We start from the raw sequence: 27,759 nt of genomic DNA, 5'->3' as shown, positions 1-27,759 counted from the left end.
TGTGTGTGTGGGGATAAACATTTCGATCGAAACTGTCCCGAAAGCGAGTAATAGCAATAACGATAACGGTGAAACAGAACTGCATGTTTTTTTTTTTATCTAATTAAATTAATATTCTACTTTAATGATTTGTTAATGTCCGTTTATTTCATTATTGGAAACAGCGAGGCGATATCATGTTTATCCCAGTATCACAATCATCTCGACTAACTGTACACCGAAGGTGTACGTATATAACCGGAGGTCGATATTATGACAAGGTGTTATTGATTTCTGTTGATTGTGCACAAGCAGAGTATAATTGGCCGAGACTCAAACACAGCCTAAATGGCAGCTGAAATGTATTACCGCATCGTAATGAAAATTGGCCATTGCGTAGATCGGCGTGTGGTCACTTCCAATAGGATCACGGGATTTGTTTTGTCTGGTATTGTTTAGCAAATTATATTGTTCCTGTTAATATCGTGTTGATTTGTTTACCGACAGAACGCAAATTAATTATTCTTAATTATTTTTTGAAAATTAGTCCTCTCTTTCGCTCTCTCCAGAAAATAAATTAATTGTATGACTTATCTTTTGTCAATTTATTTTCAACAGTAAAAAATAATAATAATGTTTTTAAATGGCTGCAATAAGTCAGTAAAAGTTAATATTTTATACGAATTTGTTTAACACACACAAAGATAAATTCTTTTTCTTATAGAACCATAATAAAGGAAAATACTACAATAAAATTGTAAGCTAAACTTTATTATATAGAATAAAAAACAATTTTATTTTCTCGATACAAGAAAAATGTGGTTTACGTCACCATTTTTGTACTAGGTCTCATAAATTCGTTTATACAGCTTTTAACCTGTGACTAGTTTAAAGAAATCGCGAACACGTAACACGATGTTTTTTGTGCATTACTTTTTCGATGCATGTGTTCGCCTATGTGTGTATGCGTATATCTATGTGTGGCGAAACAATGGATAACGCGTGCCGTAGGCCATATCGGCGAAAATCCAATCTCATTGGTTCCATTGTTTCAGTTAGTGTTCGCGCAAGTACGGGTATATATGCTACTGTTCGATCGCCCGGTATTTGTAAAAGGGTTAACATCGAGTTAGGGCAGACCCGAACCCAATTGTTTGTCCGCTCATTTAATGGTTGGAAGGGTTCGGGAAGGGGGAAGGGAATGCGAAACCCAGACGAGACGTGACCGTTTGCAAAGGTGACGCAGGTGAATAAGCAATGCATATGGCAGGAACCGCATATGAGCCCGATCCCGGTTGCCACGCGCGATAAGTCAAGGCGTCGTGGTGACCGTCTTCTTTTGTGTCCGTCGTAGCGACGGTGCGTTTAAGGTGCGTTTGTACAGAATATATTTATATCAAAAATTGAGCTCAATCGAATTTTGCGAAATTTAGATCGCCATGCTGCAAGAGTCATCTCTGTATATGTACACACGAAAAAAATGATTTTGCTGAAGTATCTAAAAACTTAGCTAAATTCAGATTTGAAAATAATTTTGTCGAATCATCAAAATAATTACCATATATAGGACTTATCAAGTGTGATGAGCAATGCTCTGCAAAAAATCTTGATACTCTAACAATCATTTTAAGCGTTCTACATAATTATTTTTGATGATCCGACAGAATTATTTTTAATTCTGCATTTAGCTAAATTTTTAGATACTTCAGCAAAACCATCTCGTATATCTACTGAAAAATATATTTCCTAATTATTTATAAATAAGTATATACGTATATTTATAGATTATAACAAAAGCCATACTTTTATATTCTATATAAATGCAACTAGAAGAGCAGAGTGACGACGGAATAAATTCGATTGAACGCTATCAAAATTGCGGTACATAGGCAAAGTTTGTAAGTTCCTTGACTTTCTCTCAATTTCCCCGGAGCTCTCTAGATGTTTTATAGCTTTTACAATCTTTCAAGCTTACAGCACAGCTCCGGCATCCTAACCTCCGCGATTTGCGCGTTTGATGTGAGGAACGTCAATCGTTAATTTAGTACCTAAATTAAGACCGTCTCCTTCATTCATTAGAGCCCGTATAGTGCAAACGCACCTTTACGGTTTCGTGGACGGTGTCTATATAAACCAGACCAGACAGCACCGTAAGTGGACCGTACTTGTCGTTTCCGGCGGGCGGATCCGTTAAAGCTAAAATGCACTTCGGTGCGCTGCACGACGGTGACCACATTTCTATCCTTTATGAGGTTTATCCTTTATACCAGATTTCTACCCTTTAATCTTACGGGATGTGTTAGCCGAATGCTGAGTCTTTTATGATGTCTTATACACGATGCCTATGAAGAACGTGCGCGCACTCTTCATCTACGATCTTTTTGATAAATTATCAAAAATGACGATTTAATTCTTGGCGGAATGAAAGACCATTTAAGTTTAATTTTCTATCTGCTCTATTTATATTAATGCAGTAATTCCCGATTATTGTTGTAACTAATATTGTTGTAATATTAATATATGTAATAATATAAAAATTCAGAAAGAATATCTTTTTGGATGGATTTTTTTACGAGATTTTTAATAAAACAACTACTTTTTAGACTTTTGCTTTATTTATTATTCTTTTGGATATCTCTCACTATGTAGTCTTGTTTGGATTAGCTTCTAATGATTGATTTTTAGGAAGGTGTGTCTTCCGGTTTCCTTGACTAGTTGCCTTACCGTAAGATTTGCTCTTAACCGACTTACTGATAATATTGGTAAATTGACTCTCGTAACTCACTGATGTTTACTCTCGCTAATAAGCACGAAGTACTAATAGTTCAACTACAACCGTAGAGTGACTGTGACTTCGACATTGCAATGTTGTTTTGTTTGAAACTTCAAAATCATCATTGAGGTAATTTCATTTTGGATCTTGTACATTTCTTCATTATCTCAATGAATGTTTGCTGCAAACAGCATGTTATTTCCCTGGAGTCATTTGGTTTATTAACCTTCTGGGGACCGATACGTTTTTGATCGACTTTTTTATTTTAAGAGCTAGAACTTTTTTGTCAATATCATTGGGTTAAGTGGTGAAAAAGGTGGCACAATTGTTAAGTCCCTAAAGGTGTCCCCGGTCCTCCAGAGGTTAAGTTACTTTGTTAGTTAAAAAATGTCTAACAATAAGAAATTCACGCATAAAGAAAACTCCTTGGAAGAAAAAAAATATGTCACTGCCGGATTGTAACAGCATTATACCTAATAATTACGTAAAAATTAATATTGTAATATCATCGACATCAATAAAATGTATAATTCTTCAGATGTTTCGTGTGAGTTTTATAAGAGTTACTGGGGAAAGGTACGATTGTATATTATTGCGAAATGATTCATAGGTGATAGAGACAGTGACGTATAGCTGGCTTTACGTGAAGACAAATTTACATCCTGTCCTACGTACAGACATCATGCAACGTGTCTTGTAACACGGGCATATCTGTCCTATAAAATCTCGTAACGGTTGCAGGCGTATTCGGCAGATGCTATCATTTCCGGACGATAGGGTGGTCGAAATTACGCCAATTTTGGGCAGACCAACGCGGGGACGTCATATATCGGGGCGACAGCTGCTTATTTTCTCGACATACGTATAGAGAGGGGACAAGGCTCTTGGTAGAAATTATATTTCACCCTTGAGAAATTGTGATTATATTGCCGATGCGCGAAATTCCGATTTTCGGCTTCACCAATGTTCTTCGTTTCCATTCCATTCCGCGTAATGCAGTGGGAGTCGAAGCGCGTACTTCATCGGCGTTATTACGGCTTAAATTTTTCTACGTTTCTAACGAGAGCAGAATGCATTCTGAAGGACCATAACGAATGATATTACGCTCTAATCCCTTTCACAGTGGAGAAACGTTTCTCTCTTACAGAGGGTTTCCTGAAAGCTATTTTACTGCTGAGATTGTAATGACTTTGGTTATTTACTTGCTCCCAGTGTAAAAGAAAACTAAATCAAGATCAATGTTATTATACCTAAAAAAACAAAATCGCACGATGAAATTGTGCAGAAACACTTCGATCTTTCAAAAGCTAAAATTTATAAAGATTTTTTTCTCTACTTTTATTTGTATAAGTTGGTAATATATAATACTTCTTGTTTTTTAATGAACGTGTGATAGTGTCAAAACTTTCAAGGAACATTCAATACATATATATATATATACACATGTAGAATACAATATCCACCTGCGTGGCGCATGCCAAATGTAATTCCACCTGCTTGGTTAAAAGATAAATGGTAAGAATTTTTTACGACTACGACCAAGCATCTTAACATTAGAGGAAGGTCACCGACACTGACAAAAGTCTTCTAAAGCGACATCCCCTTATTTCTTAGAAACTAATCTTTGCACCTTATTAATACTAATAAAAACGTAATCTGTTTAGCTAATTAAAGAAGTACAAACTCATAATTCATATATTTGTGGCTTATTTCTATACCAAATCAGCTAAAGACAAATTCTATGAATCCCAGAAGAAAATTCTTACGGTGTTCTTTTGCAAATTGCGTAATTAAAATAATAGTAATTGTATTACTGATAATATTATGTCATTTTAAATGTTTATAGTTTCATAAATTATTATTAGTTTTCTTTACAGAATAGGATATATTTTTATTTATAGAATAGGAATGTTGGCATTATTGCCTACTATGTCAGTTTTGGAGTCCATTTTGTCAGACGCTCATTTTTGCATAACTTACGATAAACTTAATTATTGCAAAATTGCAAACAGTATTATAAAAACTGCTTATACTTGTTGTATTTTTATCTTTTGTTTAAGAAATATTGTCTAAAAACAAAGTGGTATGTCGGTATCGGTGACCTTTCTCTATATATTATACAATATCGGAGTATGCCAAATTGTCATCTTCGCCTCCATCACCACTTGTCATTCTAATAAATTTTACCGCTGTGTAACGTTGCCGGCCACGTTATCGGCAGATAGTTCTGGTTATGAATCGTAGCAATTCACGAAGGTCTCTTTGTCAAACTTCCTCGTTCTCTGCGCAAATTCAATTTCCCTGATCGCAAGTATGAATTACAGGTCTGCTGCAGCGTATTACTGCGAGATCGCTAGCGTGCTGAATTATTACATAGATTTATTAAGAGTACATCAGCTGGCGCTCGAATTTTCCTGGTCCCATAAAACCGTCTCACACGCGAACTATCACGATACTTTTCCTACACATGAAGATGCATGCGAGGAAATGCTTTAAACTAGATAATACGAATTCTTCTTTTGTTTTAGTTTTACAGATATTCCTGCATGTTTATTTTTAAAAAAGTGTATCTTAAAAAATGTTGATTATAAAATGATTATAAAATGAATATTTTATAATCAAAATACGATAATCAAAATATTATATTACGCAGGCACAAATAAATAAGCAAAGTTTTAATTTTTTATGTTTTGTTCATTTATTGCTTGTGCAAAATTTCTCAAATGAGATTAACGAATTTAATGCTATTAATTTTTATTTGATACACAATATATTGCGGAGTAATATTTTTGTCTTTAATACGACTTTAATTAACCATTCAATCTTTTAAAATAATGTTTGAATAAATTTTCATACAATTGGCCTATCATTTCCATACAATTGCGCAGTATATCACGTTACTCTTATTATGCCTTCGGATCATAATAATTGACCTTCTTTAGCAATTTATAACTAAAAAATCATCGATCCATGTTCTCTTGGGAACAATTCTTCTGAGTTGCTCAACCGAAATATAAGTACTCGTAAAAGATAAAAAAAATTAGAGACATGCACTTTATATAATATATATTATATAATTTTACATATACTCCGCAGCTCGATATTTATTTAATACACATGAATAAATTATTGTGACATATATATTTTATATTAGAGACAATTTGTTGCAAGAACTTACGTTGCAAATATAGCAAGATTATTTTAAGTGATAATTTTAACGTACACTCACGTCGACGCAGAATGAAAGACATGGTACACATTATCCGATATCCACTAAAGTTTACAATATCGCAAAAGGAAAATCTAGCTCGATGTCACGTATTCGATAACACGGGTTATGTCGCTCCAATATTTACAAAATCTCGACAGTAGTTAATAGTTATTGAGCATAGAAGTCTCTTTTCAAAGAACTCAGCTATCTCAACGAAGATTATCCAGGATAGAGAGATAAATCGTCAGAGAGGTTTCCGCAAACCCGAGAGAGGTATCACTAAAGACGAGTCGGTATTACTTGAATGGAATATAACTTAATTAGCGTACTAATCCCCATTTAAGCTCATTACTTGGTCGGCAGTTTATTTCACAAGTTTTCCCAAAGATTTCTCTTTCGTGATATAGAAGAATACTTTTGCGAATGCGAATACAAAAATGCGGTGTAAAGGTCGTTTAAAATAAATGCTCTGTTAATTTTATTGTTAATTTTGGTAATATATATTATTATATGTTTCTTTTATTGTAAAAATTTTTGAATATTTTTAGTCGCTAGTTTATTCATCGATCGAAACTACTGAGTTGATATTGGTACATCGTCCGAGGGCATAACGTAACGTTATCGAAAACATCCGTTATAGCTTTAACAGAGTAATAATCGAAGATAGCGGTCTTCTAACGCACACCTGCATCTGCTACTCGTATCTGCAAATATTCGAGTCAGAGTTAATTTAGCAATCCGCTATTTAATATATCACGTGTAAACGACATGCACCTGTTCTTCGATTCAAATTTATTTAAATTTAAAAAGATAAAAAATTCACATAACATGAAATTACGTAAATATATGTATTTAATCAGGAAAATAAATTAATCTTAAAATAACATAATTGGAAACATAGGTTAAAAGTAAATTAAAATAAATTAAAAGAAAAGATATTATGATGTGCATCTTATATTATTAATTAATTAACGAAGGCAATTACAGTACACATAATGAAAATAATTTTATTGAATGTATATTTTAATGAAATGTAATTTTTTATATAAATATATATAATTTTATGCTATTTAACGGATCGCAGTCATGTATAAACGCAGTGCGTTACATTAATTTTTAAGTGTAAATATTATTTAAAGTTATATTAATACGGACGATTCGTTGCACAGATTATTTGAGAGAGATTTTTTAGATTTATTACTTTCTATTTTTTTATATTCTGTGGTTGCATATCATTTACATATATTTGTTTCTTGATATTTGTTTTTAATAATTCCATTTTCACTTCATTTGCGCTTCATTCGTTTTGCATTCATCTCACAGGCTAATGGTCTCTATTTGAAGATCAAATTTGCTTACGCGGCTCATATTGTCTAAAAATTATTGATCCACCCGATCAATTGCGAGAACGTCTGTTCGGCAATTCGACGACGACCTAAACGGCAATATGCGGTTTCACGGCACTCTCCGCGTTTGATGCCACCTGACTGTAATTCCTGTCGAGCATTATCTGCGCTCCCGGAGCGTCCGGTATTTCTGCGGTGTGTCTGCGTGTACACACGCGTCGCTCCAGGACGCGTCGTGCCGCGTGCATGCGTGTGGATTCGCGCGCACAATGTCCACCTGCCCGCAACGCACAATCGATATGTGTGTGTATGTACATATACGCATACCTCTCTATATATACGCGGCATATGAAATACCGCATACGGAATATTTACCAGGACCCACCTCAGATGTTTGGACCCCTTAGGGCGACATATCGCGAGATCTGCCCCGCACAATCACCAACTCGAATTAATCCTTCAGGAAAGAGCGAAGCTTGACTGGTCTCTCATATTCATCAGTGACAGAGATTGCGGTTAATACTTGCTTTTAGGAAAAGCTGAATGCATTTCTCTTAAAGGAAAAACACTTTGATTTTATCTTTTGTTGTTCATTATCCGGAGACATTACAAGGTTCAAATCTGATGAGCCTTGCTTTTCTGGTAATTCTTTAATTATGAGTTTAATTAAGAGACGGTAAGATTTTTCATTACTGTAATAACGAGCATAAACAATAAAATAGAAGAAATAAAATGTCACTAACAGGAAAAAAATAATTAAGATATTTTTAAACAAGCTTTTTCAAAAAGCAAATTACTATTTAGATTAAATTTTTACAATTTGTCTCTAATTTTTCTAATGTCTACTGGAAGACCACAATGAATTAATAGTTCTCTGTAAAGCTAATTATCATGGAATCGCTAATTATCACGAACACTATTAAGAACTAAATAACCAGAGACAATCTAAAATTATTAAATAACAAAAAAATGCAAAGTACAAAATAAAATATGCGCTTTTAAACATTAACACTTCTGTGCATTATAAATTCTCAATCAACTATAATAATCAACCATAACAAATAACAGCCGTCAATAAATAATTTTGATATCAATAAATTTCGCAACAACAATCCCAATATTTTTTAATCAGAAATAATAATCAACAATCAATCCACATATATATTTTAATAACGAGCATTCGACTACACGAGAATACGAGTAATGAATAATAATAAATAATAATTGAATTTTACGTATTAATTTCTCGTAATATATCCCGGAGTATAACCGTGATAACATTCGGAGCTCATGTCGATCGCAATATCTCGCAGCCCTCAGTCATCCTTTAGGTTGCCTCGTGCGGATATTGCGTTTTGCTATTTTATTATTTCAGTATTTTTACCCGCGACGGAAACGCATTTATATCGCAGCGGTGGTTTCGCTCTCGAGGTTACCTGGCGGAAACGTGTGCCTTTCGTACGCACCGCAGGGGTTTTCGATCCTCGACTCTCTCACGCAGGTTACTCTGCGATCGATGCCCTCCGAGAGGGAAAACGTCAAATTCATGACGCGGCATGACTCAGCCGGACGATTCATGCATAATTTATCCGGACTTAATTAGTCAGAGGTCAGAGAGAGAGAGAGAGAGAGAGAGAGAGCCAACCGGAAAAATGCTTTCCACAAATATATTCTAGCTTTTCAAAGATTAATACTTCTGTGCGTTATAAATTCCCAACTAACCGTAATAATCAGCCATAATAAATAACAATCGTCAATAAATTTTGCAACTACGATCCTAATATTTTTTAATTAGAAATAATAATCGACAATCAATCCATCGTCGCTGTTAAGTAAATCGCATATAAATTTGTATAAATGATTTACAAGGGAACCTCTCGAGGTGTCAAATTCTGATTTTAATGAAACTTTGTGAACTTGTAGCTTACATAAAGAGATGAATTATAGAGATGAATAATTAAGATATAAAAAAATGTTTTATACAAAAATTTTACAACAAAATTAGTTGTATTCAATCGCGTTTTTAGAATAATTATTTACGAAAATTTTCGAAAAAAAATTGGTAAATAATTATTCTAAAAACGCGATTGAATACAGCTAATTTTGTTGTAAAACTTTTGTATAAAACATTTTTTTATATCTTGAATAGTTTTCGAGGTATAACGGAAAAAGCTGAAAACCGCTGTACACGTAAGGGGTGATTTCACCCCTTCAAATCGTTTTTTAGCCGCAACTGATATTTTCTAAATTCATCTCTTTATGTAAGCTACAAGTTCACAAAGTTTCATTAAAATCAGAATTTAACACCTCGAGAGGTTCCCTTGTTAGTTTCTCTCCGCTTGTTATGTAGATGCGTATGTTAACTGCGTTAACGATAACGTGCATTAATAGTTTCGCTGTCTTCCTCGATTTCTCTGTTCGATTAGAACGAATGCGTAACGACCGGGAATGACTTTAACAAGGAAACTTTCGCAACTGTCTCTCTTGGAGTTCATGGAGCTCCAGGTGTATATCGTGAAGTAGCTTGCGACGAGAGACGTGCACTTTCTTCTTCGCCTACTATAGTACAGTCTTAGAGGTTGAAACTAAGGGCGAAACTATAAATGAACGTTTGAGATAGAAGTTTCACGTTGAAAGCGCTTTGTAATATTATATATTTAGATTTTTCAAGTAAATTGTAAATTGTAAGCAAATCTTAATTTTCCTCCGAAACTTTACATTTATCCGTGAAATTTACATTTATACTCATAAAAGAACAAAATTTCAAGTTAACTTTATGAAAAGCTGTTTCAGTTGCAAGAATAATCTCCATTAAAATTCACATTTTTTTCTTACTAAAATTATATTAAACTAGATTAAAGTCGTAAAAGAAACAATTGAAAGAAATAGTTGTAAAAGTTTCGCTATAAAATTATGCATTTCAAGATTTTACTTTCAAAAGTTGTATGCATTGTAGCAAGAGTTTCCAATACTTAGAATAGGGAATCATTTCCGTTTACGTATTCAATAAATAGTCAATGCAGAATTTTTCGCGAGGTACTTTCCAAAGGTTCTCGAATGAATACTCGGCCCAAAAGGTGTCCATTAACCATCGATGGGAAGGTAATCTGTAGATAATCTGTCGACATTGCCACGCGTGTTTCAGCTAAGAGATTTGTATAATTAAATTGAAGTTGAAATTTGCGAATTTATTTCAATGCAAGGAATAAATGGACACAATTCTCTCGGTTAGATTTTTACTACTATGATTTAAGATGTATAAAATTAAAAATGTAGAAGTTTTCTGCCATTGAAAATAGGCTCGAAAATTTCGAGTGCATTTTGCCACGATTCCGTGACTTCTGAGGAAACAATCTACTATTTTCTGCCTAATTTTTTAATCTAATTTTCCTCAAAACACTTTGCCCTATAGATAAACTTAATAGACATTAGAAAAATTATTACAAAATAATAACAATATAAATAATGTCAATTTTTATGCAGAATTAGAATTTCGTGTTTATGTTGTTACCGTAACATTTTTTTTAATCGATTTTGGATTCAATCTGTAATTATCTTGAAGAAAACTAAATCAGAAAATAATAGATTTTTTCCTTAGGAATTCACAGAACCATAGTAAACGCAAGACACTCGAAATATTTAGACTTGTCCTCAATAACACATAAAAATTCCTACATTATAAGTTTTGTATTACAAATTCATTTCTACACCTTAAGATGGTAATAACAGTAGTTGATAATAAGTAGTAATAACACTTGAACAGAAAACTGTATCAATTTATTCCTTTCCATAAAAAATAAATTCGTAAATTTTGCGTACAATTCAAATATACAAATCTTGTATTCCTCCTTAAAGCCGAGTTGCTTTTAATCGAGGACAAGCTTACGTTCTCGGAGAACGACACTGCGAGCTCGTATACTAGCTGCGTGTGCATTCGGTCGATCTTGAGCATAGAATTGCGATAGGTATATACAGTGTTTGATGTACGATGCGATGTAAATTTCTAGATAGAGATCGATATCGCGCAGGGCTCGTATGGCACAAACTGTTTTTATAGCGTTCTCTCGTGAGAGCCAAAGGCAAAGCTAAAGTTTCTATGCAAGTGCAACTTCGATTTTTAGAGACATTCTATTCCGCGAACGTATATCGGCCTCGCGTAACAGCTGTAACGTATATGTAATAAGACCAGACGTCCCGCTTTCGAGATGATTGTTTTGCTGTCCTGCCAAATATGTTAAAATATATATATATATATAATTGTATTATTTCTTAAAAATAAATTGCTATTATTGTATTTATGTTTACATCCATACATTCTCTCAACATAAAGTTGTCTCGCTTTGGATTCAAAACTATTTGATTACATTACAATCGTGTAAAAGAAAAATAAATATGTTTGACGGGATGTAAATATTACAGAGTAATCTAAGGAAAATTAAAAAGATATATATATATAAACTGAAAAAAATGCATATAATTTTATATGGAAATTATGTCTATGACCGGAAAATTACCTAAATATGATTGGAAAGGACCTCGCACAAAATCATAGGATTTTGACCTTCGGTGAAATTGGCTGAAATTTTAGTATGTTGTAGTTCTTGGCTCACTGATCAAAAGTGTTTATAGGCATAAAGCTTGAAAATGACTAGTTTTTTTGTTACAACCGTTTAAAATTTTATTTTATTAATGCCTCAAAATCAAGTTTCTGTAATAAATCAAGAGATTTTAGATAACAATATGCCATCCACTCTCACCACCCTCACTCTCACTCCCCCCCCCCACACACATACGCCCCTGCGCGCGTATTTTATATAAAACAGGTGCATAAAAATCAAAGAAAATCTTTTTTATTACGCTTTCATGTGTGTGCGTGCGTGCGTGCGTGCGTTTCGCACGTTCTCAGAATTACCCGGAATGAACGATGTTGGACATGATAGACGTTTTATTCTTTTGAGGTTGATTTTCGTGAGTCCTCTTGTCTCTTACGTTTGGGATGCACAAAAAAAACAAAAAGAAGAGGAAAAAGAATTTTCTATCCTGTATTGTTATCGCACTTCAGCAAGCACCCAATATTTTTGCACACGATGCTTCACGCGCGGAAATAAACATTCGGGTCGTGATAATCAAGCACCTCGCACGTGAGAGGTAAAGAAACTCACGCATTTCAAATGATATGCGTGAGAGAAGTAAAAATCTAGCAGAAAAAAAAATCTAAATACATGATTATAAAAATTTTCTTCGATTTTTATGTCACCTTTCCATATAAAATTGCGCGCGCGGGAGTATGTGCGTAGGTGTGGGTGTGGGCGGTGAGGATGAAGTGAGGGAGTGGATGATGAAGAAGGGAGTGAGGATGAGGATGGTGAGAGTGGATGGCATATTATTATCTAAAATCTCTTGATTTATTACAGAAACTTGATTTTGAGACATTAACAAAATAAAACTTTAAACGGCTGTAACAAAAAAACTAATCATTTTCAAACTTTGTGCCTATAAACACTGTGCGGGGTTCTTTACAATTTCCAGTAAATTTCCAATCATATTTATGTAATTTTCCAGTATAAGTCATAAACATGTAATTTCCATGTAAAATTACATGCATTTTTTTCAGTGTATACAGGGTGTATTTGAAATAACGTACATTAATCATACAGTACTATTCCTAATAAAAAACTGAGTCTAAAAGTCCTCTACTATTTTGCAATTTTCGTAATAGTTAACAAGATATTAATTATAAAAAATCGCTGAATATTGGTTTTCAATAATTTTTTACTCAAATACTATTTACTTTACAGAAAAACTGCAACAGACAAAAATCATTTATTTTCATCTTATAAAACTTTAGGAATTTTTTCAGAATTCTTTATCAACTTTTTAGTATTGCATTTTCTTATTTTTACCAACATGAGAAAATACGATATTAAAAAATTCTGAAAAAATTCCTAAAGTTTTATAAGATGAAAATAAATGATTTTTGTCTGTTGCAGTTTTTCTGTAAAGTAAATAGTATTTGAGTAAAAAATTATTGAAAACCAATATTCAGCGATTTTTTATAATTAATATCTTGTTAACTATTACGAAAATTGCAAAATGGTAAAGGACTTTTCGACTCAGTTTTTTATTAGAAATAGCACTGTGTGATTAATGTACGTTATTTTAGATACATCCTGTATATATGTATACACATAAATGATAGCTGTGCGAAATTATTAAGTCTATCGAAAATTCCTTGTAAATTCGACAAAGGTATCGTCTTGCGACAAAGGCGTCGTTTTTACATTATATTTTATTGTACGTGTACGAAGAAATAATAACACTGAGCATATAATATCATTTACGCGTATCGCTTTCGTACCAGTTTGATCGTCAAGCTTTATTAAATCGGAGCTATATCGTTCCCATGATCACTGATTTATTTGCCGATCGCGTTTCTCGGTATTAGGATCAGTTACCGCGTGCATGTCAGTTATCGTGCACTATGGCTCACGTCGAGTTTCATATAGTTGTATAGTCGGATGATTCATTACTGCCGATGAGAAAATGAAGGATAACGGCGCGCAAATGTGAAAGATACCCAAGCAAATCTTAAATCACGTAGGTTCGTTTTCAAATGCGAACGTTGCTTTTTCTCTTTAGAGAAAACGAGCTTTCCGAGCTTTTCTTTTTGCGATATCCTGTCGAAGTGTAAGTAATCGAGAAAGACATATCGATTTCCGACCTTTCAATCGTTCTAAAAAATTTCCTATACTATACATTTATCCGAGCTACTGCTACAGTTCCTGCTTTGATTACACTTTGACTAGATTCTAATTAATTTAGATTTAATTCTAATGGTACAGTGTCTTTAGAATTAATGCATTTAAAATCATTAACATCCTTAATAATAGTGTTTTTAAATTATAATTTAATTTTTATAACACTAAAAAGGAGATTAGAAAAAAAAAGAATATGGTAGAAATTGTAAGTTAAAAATAAAAGTAATAGATGTAATAAAAAGAATGAATGATTCAAGTAGAGACAATAATTTTAATAAGTAGATAATAAGGCGATCTATTTTAACGTAATCGCATTTCTCTATAATGCCCCTATTGTCATTCGTATTAAAAGGGATAATTTGAGCAGCAATTTAGTTGGAGATAGACGTTTTAACATTCTAAAATAACTTGTTAAGAAGATCGTCAGATAAGTAGAATGACAAATCGCTCATCGCACCACTTTCTGTTTGCAGCTTCGACGAGACGTCTGGCTACTATCGACGAGGGCCGCCGAGTCAGTGACTTATCGGGCGAGTCGATGAAGGACAGTAACGAGGTGGAAGTGACGTCATTGGAGGAAGCCAAGTCGGTCATAGCGGCACTCAGAGCGAGACAGCGGGCACAAGCCCACCAAATGCTCGCTTGGCGAAGGACCCTTAAATTGCAGGTAAGTTTCAATTACCAGGAAGGATTTCTACATGCAAAGGCAATCCCACTCGCCGTCTTCGACGAGGAAATCAGTCGGCAGGAACGCAGAACGATCGATCAAAGCTATTACCTCTGAAAACCATAAAACACGCTCAGCCCACGAACTAATGTTACAGACAGTGAAATATTAGATACATGGTGATCCATTTAGACGCGAAGAGGTACATATTTTTGTCGCTTTACGAAGCGAACGAATGAATATTTTAAATAAACGTTATATGCTTACACACAGAGATACTGTAATTGGAAAATATCCATTAACCCATTAAGGACCAAGACAAATTTTTTTTCTCAATTTTTTCTCAAAATGTAAAATCCTTTTAATGGCAAGCTACTATATCCTTAAGGAGCCTTTTGGTAGAGATTTCGCATCCTAAAGTTGATCTATTTTTTTTGGTCGAAAAATCGATTAGCGGTCCTTAATGGGTTAAATTAAAATCAAGGTGCAAATTGATTGAAAAAAAAAAAAATAAGTTTCATCAGATAGTTTGTTAATCAAAAGTTTAACCGAGGTTTAACTTTTGCCAGAAATATCTTTTGTTTTTAAACATTTTCGCAAGATTTTGATGAAAAATATGAATTCTAATTTTCCATCCGATCATGAAATACATTTTGGCATTCTATATCAATTAGATCAGACTTGTCTAATTTGAGCTCCGGAGCTAAAACACAAAGTCATTGACGCAAAAAAATCATTATGGGTAAGATTTCGGAGATTGTAAAGTGTTGATACGCATTTGAGCGATGCTTATCAACACTTTACAATCCATGAAATCTTACATCAAAGGCTTTGCGTTTTGACTCTGGAGCTCAAATTGGACAGGTCTGCGTTAGACCTATAATGATGCCAATGGGAAAGATAAATTCCAGTAGGTAAGCGAAACGGTATTGCCGTTACGAGATTGCTGTAAAGAGATTTCCGAGCATTTCTGGGATAAGCTGGGAGCGTCTCGTGACATCCTACGATTTTGCATCTGACTTTGCGTGACTACAGGTAATTCTCGGTTTGCGAGGGTAGACTCGCGAGAAAAAAAAGACTCCCACTAAATTCGCTGGCAATCTGCGGAGGAATAATTGCTACAAAATGATCTTCTTTCTCCCTTAGACGGCGCCAGGAAAAATACCAGCGGGACGGCCGATTATCAAGTAACGACTTTCCCATGTACTTTTATCGTATTCAAATGGAGGAATGTTAATATTTGATGAGTTCATTTGGGTAGTAAAAGACAATTTTTCGTGATATGCCTATGCACGCAAATTGCGCAGATACGTTACGGAATCCGGATTTAAAAGAAAGTTTTTTTTTAACAAAACTTTCCATTTTTTATAATCGCTTATTTATTTGTTGTATGTTTTCTATTTCTTTTTGTAAAAACTTATTTCTCTTCAATGTGTTAATCAGTGAAAATGGAGAAATGTGTATTCTGAATCAGTTGATGTGGTAATACGTAGATTAAACATGAAAAACACTAGTTATGAGGATCATACTTGTCTTTTTCTTTTTTCCGAATCAGAAAAAAGAAAAAGACAAGTATTATCCTCATAACTAGTGTTTTTCATGTTTAATGTACATATTACCACATCAACTTGATATATTTATTGCCATGTGTAAAACAAAATTCTTATAACGAAAAATTTAAATTTTTAAGACTGTAGCACAGATTTTTGCATAACGCGTGAAAATAAAGGATTCAGATGGATTCTTTCTCGGATTCTCTTATGCGTTATTATGCGTTATGCAAAAGTCATCTGTGTTGCGGCCTTTATTTTTTTATGAAAGTATGAACAACGACTCTCTCTCTCTCTCTCTCTCTCTCTCTCTCTCTCTCTCTCTCTCTCTCTCTCTCTACGTGAAAAGAATTTTTAATTATTTTCCATTACTTGTTCATAAAACAAAACGATAATTTAAATTTTATTTTTCTTTTTAATTTAAAATACATTAATACGGACGATTATTACTTTAAAACTAAATGGATTGATTTACATTTTGACACACATAGAAATTAAAAATAACAAAATGTTGTTTAACTTCAAGGATTGGGTTACCATTGCTTCTTTGATATTTAACAATAGAAGAAATGCCTTCTTATTTCCCTTTCCTTAATGCAGAATCTGCCTATTAATCGGTCGTTCACATGATGCGTCTATCGGCCAAACATGTCAATTATTTTCCGCGTTTATCTTCGAAGTGCGTGACACGCAACGGCGATAGCACCTGGTCGTCTTACGGTACCGTTTATATTGCACACAATAGCGAGAGTAATGGACTCATCCTCCATGCGTGCGGGAGGACGGAAGGAAGGAGACGCAATGCTCATGCGAAGCGGTCGGCCGGATATGTATGATGTGTAGGTATACCGTACACCGTTGTGCAAACATGCAGCTTCACGCACGTATCGACGCGTACAGAGGAAACGCGTGCAGCGGAACGGCACGTATCTGCCGTTCACGCATACTGATAACGTGCTTCGCGTAAAGCAAATGGACTCGAGAGATGTTTGCACAAATACGCACGAATCGGTGCGCGGTGTTCGATAAAAAAAAAAAAGAAAAAATTACGATTCAACACTGTACCGTCCTAATGAGCGATATCCATCCGAACGGTATATAGTATAGAGATGAGAAAACCAGGGAAATCAATTAACAGCGCTAAATAAATATTAATAATAATAGCAGCGAGAGATCGTTTGCTAATTAATTACTTAATATTGAAAGTAAATGGCGAAACGCCGGCTGGTTTCGTAGCCACGAATTCGTGCCGTTATTAATTACCACATGAATTATCGGGTGAAGAGCCCGCAGTTTATTGTACCCGCGAATTAATGGGAAATTAACGCGATCGACTCGTTTAATTTTGTTATCGTGACGTTTTGCAGGAGGACCTGGTGGCCCGATTGACGCGAGAAAAAGCTGAGCAGCTGCGGACGTTGTCGTCGCAACTTCTGCTGTTTGAATCAAGGCTCTGCAGGAAGCAGAAGGAAATCGAAGCCAGTCTGAGTCAGCGAGAATCCATTATTTTACGACAACAAAGGGTGATCCGGCAATTGCAGAATAGATTAGCGGAGAGGAGCACGAGCACTCGGGACTCGCCACCTTGCGACGCCCTGGACAGATTGGACAGTCTCGGGGATAGCGACAGCGCCGTGGTGCTCGAGGAGGCCGCGGACGATCCTGCCCCACCAAGGTGAATATTTTTAAAATAGGTTTAAGGCCATGGCACAAACATCTTCCGTAACAGTAACCATAAGACGTACCGTAAGAATCAGCCAATTAGAACTAAGAGTTTAAAAGAATTCGCGACTGTGATTGATTGATTCTTATGGTACGTCTTAGGCGTTGTCTACAATATGCGAAGTAAGCTTGGTTTAAGAAGTAAGAGTAAGAAATTGACCAATCACAGTCGATTGTGAAAAGAATAATCGACTGTGATTGGTCAATTTCTTACTCTTACTTCTTAAACCAAACTTACTACTGTATTGTAAACGGCCTTTATGGTTACTGTTACGAAAGGTGTGTGCTATGGCCTTTACACACACATCAGCTATGAAATTAAGAGAGCTTTTACTGCGCCTATGCAATAACGAAATATAAGGATATGAAAATTAAGAATGAAATAAAAGTGCACTGGAAAAATATAATGTTGTATCAAGCATTATTTTAATTGAAAATAATCTTATTGATTTAACAACAGTATTATTGAAACAAAATTTTATTGAAACAAGAGCATAACGTATTTGTTTCATTAATGACATTGAATGAACAAAATTTTTATTTAAAATAATGTTGTTAATACATTTTTTCAGTATGCAAAAACAAAAATATAGACAAGACTTAAAAGATGCTGAAAGACAATTTCAATTTCTTTTAGAAAAGTTTGTTTTCAATGTGCAATTGCGACCAGTACAGACTGCGTCTGTTGGAATAACGTTAAAAATAATAATAAATAGTTTAAAAAATACTTATTTATGTCGGTGTATAATTATATTGAAATACATTCAAAATTTCTATGATAAAGTTGCAATGTATTTTAAGCTCACTTTAATCTATGATTTACGATAAAATGCGGAATTAATTATTTGTTATATTATGTGTAACGAAAAACGTTTTTAACGAAACATATTTGAAAAATCGCAGTATAATATCTAATAAACAAATCAAAATACATATGAAAAAATACATAAAGCTCTATAAACAGGATTCTCCCAAATTCTTTCACAAATTATAAATCATCTACAATTGATTCTATATATATTCTAATTGTAATCCACAGGTTTCGTTCTAACATTACTGATGTAACTGTGATCCGTTCCGTGTCCGATGCGGTAGAACCATCGAATAAATATTCATCGATGCGACGTTGCAACGGTTTCCTCAGAAGACCGGAGATTCTGGAAACCGTGTATTCCGTGGAGGAGGACGGTGACAGCGAAAATAATCAGGATCCGTCGGAGTCGACAGAGAATTCGGAATACGAGGACAGGAGAATGAAAAACTTAGGCAACGGAAAGGGCAGGCTTCAGGATCTCTACGGCAGTTTCGAAAGGTTGGCTCAAGACACGGATTCTCCACCCAGCGAAAGACCCAGAGACGAAAGCCAACAGGCGCAGGTAACAGAAGCTATTTGAAATCTTATCGGCGTATAAGAAAATTCATTTTGTTAGAAAATATTTGTGAAATACTCGAATTGAAACATCTTAATGAAGAAAAGTAACACAAAATTTACATAAACTTAGAACGTAATGCAAATTAAACTTTAATTTAAGATATATTCTTCATTTGGATTTTCCTCACGTTTAGCTTCGAAATCCACGCTAGTGCACGGGTAAATTGATCTTTCCATAAGAAATCTATTTACCCTTTCAGGTGACGTACAATAGGGTAATGAGCAATCACAGATCCGTGACGAAGCCAAAAGACGTGAAGTACAAGAGGATAAATAAGGCAAAATCGAAAAGTCTTGAAGAACTTAGAGGACGTCTTAGAAATTGGGTCGAGAAAGGAAATAAAATAGCTATATCGTTGGATCAGTCATATGCTTGAGCCTACTACCATATATGAAAGTATATAAATTATTATTTTATGAACAAAAACGTGTAATGCCCAAAATTCTATTTATAAGATTAAAGAATGGACTTTTATCTTTAGTAAAGTCGCTACTGTATTTAATTGAAATATCATCGCTCCATGTGATATTTACTGTAATATTTTGTCATGTTAATTATGCACCTAGATCAAAGATAAATGATTCGAGACTTGTGATATGATTTTATTATATACAAAAATGCGTAGTTAAGAAGAATTTATTATATCTGGCGAAGAAATAATTAACTCTTTAAGTATTATAATAAAAATTTATAACAAATATTGTATATAATTTCCATCTTTTTATTTTTGTTATAATAAATTTTTCAAATATTATTACGATTAAACATTTATCAATAATATTCGTATATCATTTTTTCGAAGTTAAAGATAGCATTAAAAAATCTGGAAAACAATATTAAATATATTAAAAGCGTGAAAAGTAAATAATCTACTAAGATTCAAAACAGATTTGCGATTCAATTATATTATAATACTCAAGGGTTAACATAAACTCGAAACGTTACATGCGTTTGTGAATTGCGCATGAATATTTTTGATCCTTCTTTCATTAATAATAAATATTAACTTGTGTGACTATATTCTAAATACATACGAGAAAAACTTTAGGCGGCCTAAATATTAATGAACTACAAATATAATAAGAAGTGTACATCTTTGAGCATCAAGAAAGTTCACTATTAACATGAAAATGTTAAACATCACACACGTTTCTCTGCACATACCCAATTACATCAAAATAAGATATTTTTTTACTATTAAATGCTACTTATTATAATTACTCTCAGTTCAGAAAGATATATTACGTCACATTTTACTGTAGAAAATTTAAAATTAAATCCTTTCTGTAACTTGAAATGACTTAGAAATTATACCGAGATTTCTTTAATTTAAACAGAGGCATATATTGAGAACGAATTTTTAAAAGATTTTTTTTTAATTAAAAAGCTTCTTTTTTAAAAGTCACTTAAAATATATAATTAAGAAAAAATATATAAACTAAATGCTCTTGATAATCCACTCAAATATATTATTATTTGTGTGCCTATCTTTCTATAAACAAATATTGAGGACATATTGTATTCTTAATATATGTATATAAAAATCATTATCTTGATGTTTACTTAAAATCTTAAGAACCTTAAAAATGATAATCATATGAAGCAAAATATATTGGATATTTTCGATTAAATCTTTTTATATAAAAGTTGAAAATTTCTATTCAATGCATTGCATTGATCCAAAGAATCTGTATTTACAGTTAAAATCCAGTTGCTCTTAATTGTTATAAACTCATATATAACTATATTGTCCTACTTTAAACATTTTCGATAAATTAAACAATAAAATACTTAAAAAAATCGAAAATTTGAAAGAACTACAAAATTTCCTGTGCCCCTACACATTAAATTAAAATTTTATAAAATTTATGTATATTTCATTGTATATATAAAAAATTCTAAAGCTACATGTACTTTTATATTGAATGTAAACTCTGACGTGCTGCGACTATATACACCGTGTATGGCAGCGTTTTATAAAGAAACCATGTCTTTGTAATCGCACTATTTATAATGATATTTTTACATGCACATGCATTTTACTGTTCTTCTCATAAAATAGAAAAATACGCTCGAAGATTATTGTTTTGGTACCAATTGCTTGTGATATAAGTACAATTTCTCTCCATTTTGAATGCATCTATTCATCTTTCATTATCGTGCTTTTGAGCAGACAAGTATAAGAAAGCTACCGACAATCCGTATTTTTGCGAGTCTAAAGAAAAAGAAGAAGAAACAAGCGAATGCCTCTGGCAGTACCTTTGTAAATAATTGGAAACGTGGACGTAATGTTCATGCTAGATATAGATTCTGCGATAGTTATATATGTTATGTAGATAGACTTATTATATATATCGAAATAATAAATTGTAATATTATTGTATTTTGAGTTTAATGTTCCTGTGGACTGAGTAACAGTCACCGAGAGATCTCGTGCATAGTATATTTGCACGCGCTTATAAATGCATATGCATATAAAAAATATGGATATATATTATATAAATATATAAATAAAGTATATACATGTCGAGATAGTGTAATATGATGAGTCTACTTAGAATGATACAAAAAAATAAAATTTTTGAGGTGCATAAGCAAATCATGTGAAATTAAGAGTCACATTGGCTTATCATAATCCGAGTATACACGTGCAATGGCGCTTTAGTACAGAAAAAAATGATAATTATTTTAATTTATATAAACTCGTACAACGTGTATGCTGTCGCTTTACTAGGAAATGAGTAGACTGCTATCGATATCCTGTCACGTAACTATTTTAATTATTATTAGATCCCAAATAAATTATGTCGATGGAAGACGCCGATAGTGTATTTATTATCATTCCTATCTTTTCCGATTGTTTCCCGTTATATTAATAAATGTTACAAATCGCATAATATAAATTTGAAACCAGTAATAAAACACTATTAAAGATCTTAGGTATATGTGGCCTTATATTGTTTATTGAACAATAATATCAATTTATTTGATAGTGACTGCAATTATATCGAAGAAAAGGGGCTGTAGATACTTAATAGCATATTTTTATTTTTTATACACATACACATGTATATATTTTTTAGGACATGTAAAAATAAACACAGATGTACACGTGTAAATGTGCATTGTTTATGAGAAGAAATACAATATTATCGTAACAGCATGTGGCAATTCAAAAATATTATTTTAACAAGAATGATCTCTTTTTTGTTATAAACATACCTGATAAGATAACTATACATTTGACATCATTTGCATTTCTGTTATATGTATTTAAGCAAAAAAATAATAGTGTGAGGTATGAGAAGAATTTCGATCGATTTTCGAAATGGTTTGCTGATATCTATACTCTATATATAATATATCTACTGATTCTATGTACATACACACACACACACACACACACACACACATATATATACAGGGTGTTTCCAAATTAAATGGCAAAACTTCGGGAGCGTGTAGAGGAGTAAAAAACTAAGAAAAAAAGTCCTATGGACATATGCTCCTTTTTGCTTTGTTTCGCAGGAAATCACGAAAAAAGAAAAAAATATATTTAATTTATTATTTTAATTATTTTATTTATAAACTTTTTAATGAAGATTTTGTTCGAAATGTGCACCTCTTGCAGCAATACAAGCATTGCATCTGTCAAACACGGCTCTTGTAGCAGCCAGGCACTGTTCTTGCGATATTCTGTTAAAAGACAAAATTCATCTACTGTTAAAGGCTTTCAAAGAGCGACTGACAAATTCATAACAGAAAGTGGAAAATGTAATCAAATATGTCGGTGCTAGATATGGCAAGAAATGTAAACATTTTTTTTCGATTTCTCTGAAACGGAGCAAAAACGAGCATATGTCTATAGGACTTTTTTTCTTAGTTTTTTACTCCTCTACACGCTCCCGAAGTTTTGCGATTTAATTTGGAAACACCCTGTATATATAAAATGTGCGCATGTCTATAATTTTTTTAACGCTGCAAATTACGACTATAAAAGTAATTTTTCTTTAACGGTACTAGATATTTTCTCAATAATTTATATATGTAAAATTGAAATTGCACTTCTGTCGATTCTCCAAAATTTTGTATTAACCGTAACTTTTATTTTCTTTACTTTGTATTATATTACATTTTATCGCCTATATTAAATAAATAAACTCTTTGAAAGAAGAAAACGCAAATTTAAATGAAAATATATTCTCCGGAAAAACTGTAATAAGACATTACATAAGTTCATTTCCATTCTGTTATCAGAGAAACCTTATACATTACATTTTATCACCTATTTTAAATAATATTCTTAAAAATATGGTCTATAATAAGAATATTACACAAGTCCATTTCCACTTCGTTAGCAAAAAGAAGCAATTTGCAATAAAATTATATTCGAACAAAACGTTACATTTAGTTTAATTATAATAAATAATAAGTCGTGATTTTGCAACATTTTCATCATGGTTTTCAGGATTGGATAAACTATTTCCTCTTTCTTAACCAATTAAAATTAAAATTAATGACTATAAAATTAACTTATGTTACGTAATGTCAAAAGTTACAAAAATTACCTTCAATTTAAAATTAATTTTGAATTATTAATTTTCGATGGGGAGTACTTTGAAGGGGACAATATCACTTTTGATGAATAAACTTGTATTTTGAATTTTCTGAATGAATTCCGGGAACTTTTTGATCAAGGTAGATTGAAACAAGATCTTAGAAATTCTTAGTTTTTCGTAGATATTTGTAATGGGACGTAAAGTAGTGTTATTTATTTGAAAAACTAAGATCCTCTGCCCGCAAACAACGCCACTTTACGTCTTACATACGAATATCTACGAAAAACTATGGATTTCTGAGACAAACAAATTTCACTCTATATCTCACTACAAATATCTACGAAAAATTAAGAATTTCTAAGATCTTATCTCAATTTATACAGTTTTTCTGTATTTTTTCGTATAAAAATTTTTTTCCGCTATGGCAGGAAAACCATTTTGCATTCGAAAACCATTTAAAATACCTGTTTAGCCTTCAAATACGATAAAGAACATGATAGATAAGAAGATACGATAATGAATGGTTAAAGTTAGATGTTTCGAATAATACATTATATATTCTTTACATTAAATCAATTTATTCCAGAAGTGATTGCGCACCGATATACCTATTTATCCATTTTACATTTAAAATGAATTCGAAAAACCTATTTTGCATTTTGCATTTTAAATGAAATTCGAAAGGCATTTTACCCAGTCCTGCATAAGATAGCGTTTATTATGTAAACTCATTTTCAGTTTTAAAGTATTAAATTCTAAAGAGACAAGGTATACATGAATTGATGCTATATACTGTTATTCACAATTCATTTTAAAGAACTCCACACTAATTGTATGGAAAATTGTAGGGTATCAGTAAATTAAGTTAGTTTTTACATATAACGTAGCTTAATCTAATAAACAAAAAATATATGTCATGGACATCAATAATGGACATTTTCTGAGCTATGATAGCGAAAGTGTGAAACGACTTGTACTTCACAGAGTATACAACTAGTGAAACTTCGATATATTCTGGAAATCCTATGTGTGTTTTATTCAAAACAATATTGATACAGAAAATTATTTCGATATTTCTATTCTTGGCATCTTCTTGAATCAACCTGGGATCAACAACGTGGACGTGATAGGAAGACACTATTGAAAATCACTTATACTAAAATTTTTAATAATTTTTTCAATGCATTTAGTTTTATATGATTGCTACATGAAAATAACATTATGTATAAATGTTATGTAAAAGATATAAAATAACGTTAATTGAACAACACTGTACATCACAGCGAGTGATTCTTTGATAAATTATAGCTCAAAAATTGTTTATTATTGTGCCTGCCATTATTAATCGATATAGATTATGGGTTCGTTCTATTTGGCGTTCACAGCGCGTATGAGCATCACTTCGTCCTTGTTTAACATTTGACAAACAACAAGGATGAAATAATTCCAAGAGCTGCAAATGGAAGGGATCCTATATTTCGTACATCCGAATTATCTTGCGCGAACTATAAAACATGTTTTAGGTAGCCAAGATCTTTCAGATGCAGTAACGCATCAGCTAGCATTTTGGATATTTCGTCTCCGCCCATGTATTTATGTTTTTCCATAAAATCCAAAGAACTCAAATTTGTCATATCTTGTACCAGTAACTCTGGATTGATATGCCCTAATAATACCGGTTTGAAGATGCACATAAGAACGAAACCAAAGAGAGCACCCTTCCTAAAATCGTCCAACAAAGCATCATACGAGAATTTCTCAATGTCTTGAATGCCAGCGTCCAACAGATACTTCTTCACCGCGTCGTGATAGGCTCGCATGATCTCGGAAAATTTGTTTTTCCTCATTTCATTTGAACAACTTAAGTAAAGGTATGTAGAAAGATCGACGACGGGCGTCGAGTATCTAATAAGCGCAAAATCAATTAGCATTGGGCGATGTTGTCCATTGTCTTCTGTCTTGAAGAGAATATTGCTTAATGTAAAATCACCATGACACAACGTGGCCAAAGGTTCAAGCGGTTGCACCATCTTTATCATCACTTTATCAAACGCGTTCGACAGAATGGCTTCCATCTTATCACAGAAAATTGTATCATAGCCCTGATTGCGAAGATATTCCATGACTCGTAATGTCATAGTGTTGCTAGCAAATTTCATGATATTATCCGTAAATTTATTTGTATATCTAATTTCTTGAATTTGTGCCACAATGTTGAAGAACTTTTTCGGCTGCATCTGCTTCATGACATATCCTTTGCCATGAAATCGTCCCAATTCGCGTATTGCTGCTAAGGTGTATTCCATTGGAGAATCGTGTACATATGGATAAGCATAATATCCTCGTGTATTAACGTTTTCTAAAGCGATTGCATAATCGAAAGGTGGCCGTTCTTCGACGTAGAGACATTTCGCATAGATTTCATCCGGTCGAGGGTACACTCGATAGAACAGGATCTCATTGTGAAATTGAAGATCGGCACGAGTTATTTGCTTAAGGCCCGGCACGGGTCTTTTTAGTATTATAAACAATTCCTCCTTCTGTATATTTGTTTTATTTTCAAACTGCAAATGTATACGATACACGATGGATGCAATAAAAATGCCGGTAGTTTCGAATAACTTGTACCGAGTATTGTCAACGTCCAACCCAAGATTCTTGATGATCTTCGACATCACTTCGTCGAGCCATTCTTGAAAATTTTCGTGAGACATTTTATTTGATCACGCAATTTGCGTATTTCAATAAAAGTAATGAAATATACAAAATAATAAAGTATATTATGCTAACATTAGTTGAAGATGCCGACACAGGGATTCTTTTAGTCCCACGATGACTTCTAGGAACAAACTGACTCTCTTTTATGTATATTAATAGATCAATCAACGTTTATGTAATACTCGCATTATTCGACTAACTGAACGACTGAACGATTGACCTGAGCTTTCCTTATACCTTATACCCGTGTCACACTATGCATTGGAGTCTATGGCCCAGTTCCACAACTCACGGTTAACGCTTAACCGAGATTCAATTTATTCATTGTCTCTTTCTAATTCTAGAATTGGAAAGAGATGAGAAAAAAGTTGAACCTCGGTTAAGAGTTAACCGTGAGTTGTGAAACTGGGCCTAAATTGACAGGGTTGGGTAAGTTAATGTTTTTTTTTAACTGAATAAGGTTAAAGTTAATGACTTTACAAAATTAATAAAGTTAAGTTAAAAGTTGAAGGAATAAAAAATTAACTTAACAAAAGTTAAGTTAATATTGAATTAATTTAAGTTTAAAAAAAAGTTTGTTTCGAAAAAATTTATTTTTGAGATCAAGATGTCCTAATTTTTCTTAAAATGAGATTGAATAACAACTACAATATAGACAATAAGAATCTTATTTTTAAACCGTACAATGTGAGAAACGCAATTAATAATAGAAATTCACCAGCCAATAATAATTTTGATGCACAATCTAGCATCATATTAGCAAGATGTTATTGTGCTGAAACCCTGTAAATAAATTTATTGCGAAAAATATTACCTCGGCCGAGAGTCGAACCAGGATCTCTTGTATTCGGAGCGAAAACGATGACGTATTGATGACGTAATCAGGGTTGCTGAGAGCGTTCCGAAGCGTCAAATGGACCAGTCATGTTAAGCCCAAGACACAATGCGAGGGAATAGCGATAGCGATAGGAATAACATAGTTTCAACCTATCAGAAACTGTGTATTCCGGTGTATCCGATTTCTGATAGATTGAAATCGTGTT

At 33.0% G+C, this 27,759-nt stretch overlaps 2 protein-coding genes across 2 annotated transcripts in view; one reads left to right on the top strand and one right to left on the bottom strand.

Moving 5' to 3' along the window:
* LOC108720804 (uncharacterized) overlaps nt 1-20,050 on the top strand; it is a 24,679-nt gene extending 4,629 nt beyond the window's left edge. Inside the window, exons 2-5 of the mRNA XM_018445009.1 lie at nt 14,541-14,734; nt 17,652-17,959; nt 19,046-19,382; nt 19,639-20,050. Of these exons, the coding sequence (XP_018300511.1) occupies nt 14,541-14,734; nt 17,652-17,959; nt 19,046-19,382; nt 19,639-19,815 (1,016 nt within the window). The 3' untranslated portion in view covers nt 19,816-20,050. The remainder of the gene's footprint in view (nt 1-14,540; nt 14,735-17,651; nt 17,960-19,045; nt 19,383-19,638) is intronic.
* Nucleotides 20,051-25,334: 5,284 nt separating this feature from the next.
* LOC108720752 (uncharacterized) lies at nt 25,335-26,727 on the bottom strand. Its single transcript, XM_018444901.1, has one exon. It carries the CDS (start codon nt 26,710-26,712, stop codon nt 25,504-25,506), a length of 1,209 nt encoding a protein of 402 aa, XP_018300403.1. The 5' UTR covers nt 26,713-26,727; the 3' UTR covers nt 25,335-25,503.
* Nucleotides 26,728-27,759: the final 1,032 nt, after the last annotated feature.

Source organism: Mycetomoellerius zeteki, unplaced genomic scaffold (assembly GCF_001594055.1).
Source record: "Mycetomoellerius zeteki isolate Tzet28-1 unplaced genomic scaffold, Tzet1.0 scaffold155, whole genome shotgun sequence".
Classification (NCBI taxonomy): Eukaryota; Metazoa; Arthropoda; class Insecta; order Hymenoptera; family Formicidae; genus Mycetomoellerius; species Mycetomoellerius zeteki.
Note: the sequence above shows the minus strand (reverse complement) of the source record. Positions and strands in the feature narration are given on the sequence as shown.

Coding starts and splice junctions, on each gene's coding strand:
- LOC108720752 (XM_018444901.1), bottom strand. CDS start 26,712: ATGTCTCACGAAAATTTTCAAGAATGGCTCGACGAAGTGATGTCGAAG.